The 895-nt window shown below is 35.2% G+C and overlaps 1 protein-coding gene across 1 annotated transcript in view; it reads right to left on the bottom strand.

The window, feature by feature from the left end:
- Positions 1–299: 299 nt before the first annotated feature.
- Positions 300–895, bottom strand: part of LOC132180593 (receptor-like protein 7) — a 7,230-nt gene continuing 6,634 nt past the window's right edge. Inside the window, exon 2 of the mRNA XM_059593479.1 lies at positions 300–358. Coding sequence (XP_059449462.1) covers positions 300–358 — 59 coding nt within the window. The remainder of the gene's footprint in view (positions 359–895) is intronic.

The raw sequence follows: 895 nt of genomic DNA, 5'->3' as shown, positions 1-895 counted from the left end.
CGAGTCTTTTTGTCATCCTCTAACCCAATTTTTCCAATCTTTTCTACAACACGTACGCAATAATTATAGAAATACTGCTTTTTATTATTATTATTTTTTATTTATTGTGAACAGTGACGTGAAAAAGTCATGCACTACCATAATTGTATTGTTTGTTGATTCTCATGCACACTTGTCTTTTTTTGTTACAATTCTTCCTAAGGATTTTTATTTGCGTTGTTGATGCACCTCTTCCAATTAAATGCAAAATTCGGGATATGTAATTAACAACTAATTGAAACAACGCAATAATTTCTCCGCTACTTGCGCAGTATAACCAGCAGGAAGAAAAATGCACGCATCACACGGCTTAAAAGTGCTGAATATGGAAGACATGGAAATAACTTTCCAGCATAAAGCAAACTTTGTCATAAAACTTGTAGAAGAAAGTGTAACGTGCATCATAAAGCCCTTGGTGTAGAGTTTGCGTGGTTGAAATAAAGTTTAATGTGCATACCCTGCTGATGTCTTCCGGCGCAATGGCGGAGCCACATGGAGGCCAAAGGTGGCCACGAACCCTACATGGGAAAAGGCTGGCAAAATAGATACTTCGCAGGTACCTGTTTATCCTATGCATGTTTTTTTATAATAAGATTTTAGATAATTCATGCATCTAATTTAAAATCTTATTATAAAAAAGCATGCGTAAAATAAACAGGTATGTGTCAGGTACCTATTTTGTCAGCCCTACATGGGATTAAAAAAAAAAAAAAAAAATTTACACAGCCCCTTCAAACTATTAAGAGAAAAATATATAAGCGGCCCTTACGTGAAATTTTTTAAACTCCTCCATTACTCCTTGGCTTCTCAAATCTCGCGCTTCAGCCTTCTTTTTCCTTTCTTTTTCTCATTTTTC

The sequence above is a fragment of the Corylus avellana genome, chromosome ca5 (genome assembly GCF_901000735.1).
Source record: "Corylus avellana chromosome ca5, CavTom2PMs-1.0".
NCBI classification, from domain to species: Eukaryota; Viridiplantae; Streptophyta; class Magnoliopsida; order Fagales; family Betulaceae; genus Corylus; species Corylus avellana.
This window is presented reverse-complemented; position numbering and strand designations above follow the sequence as displayed.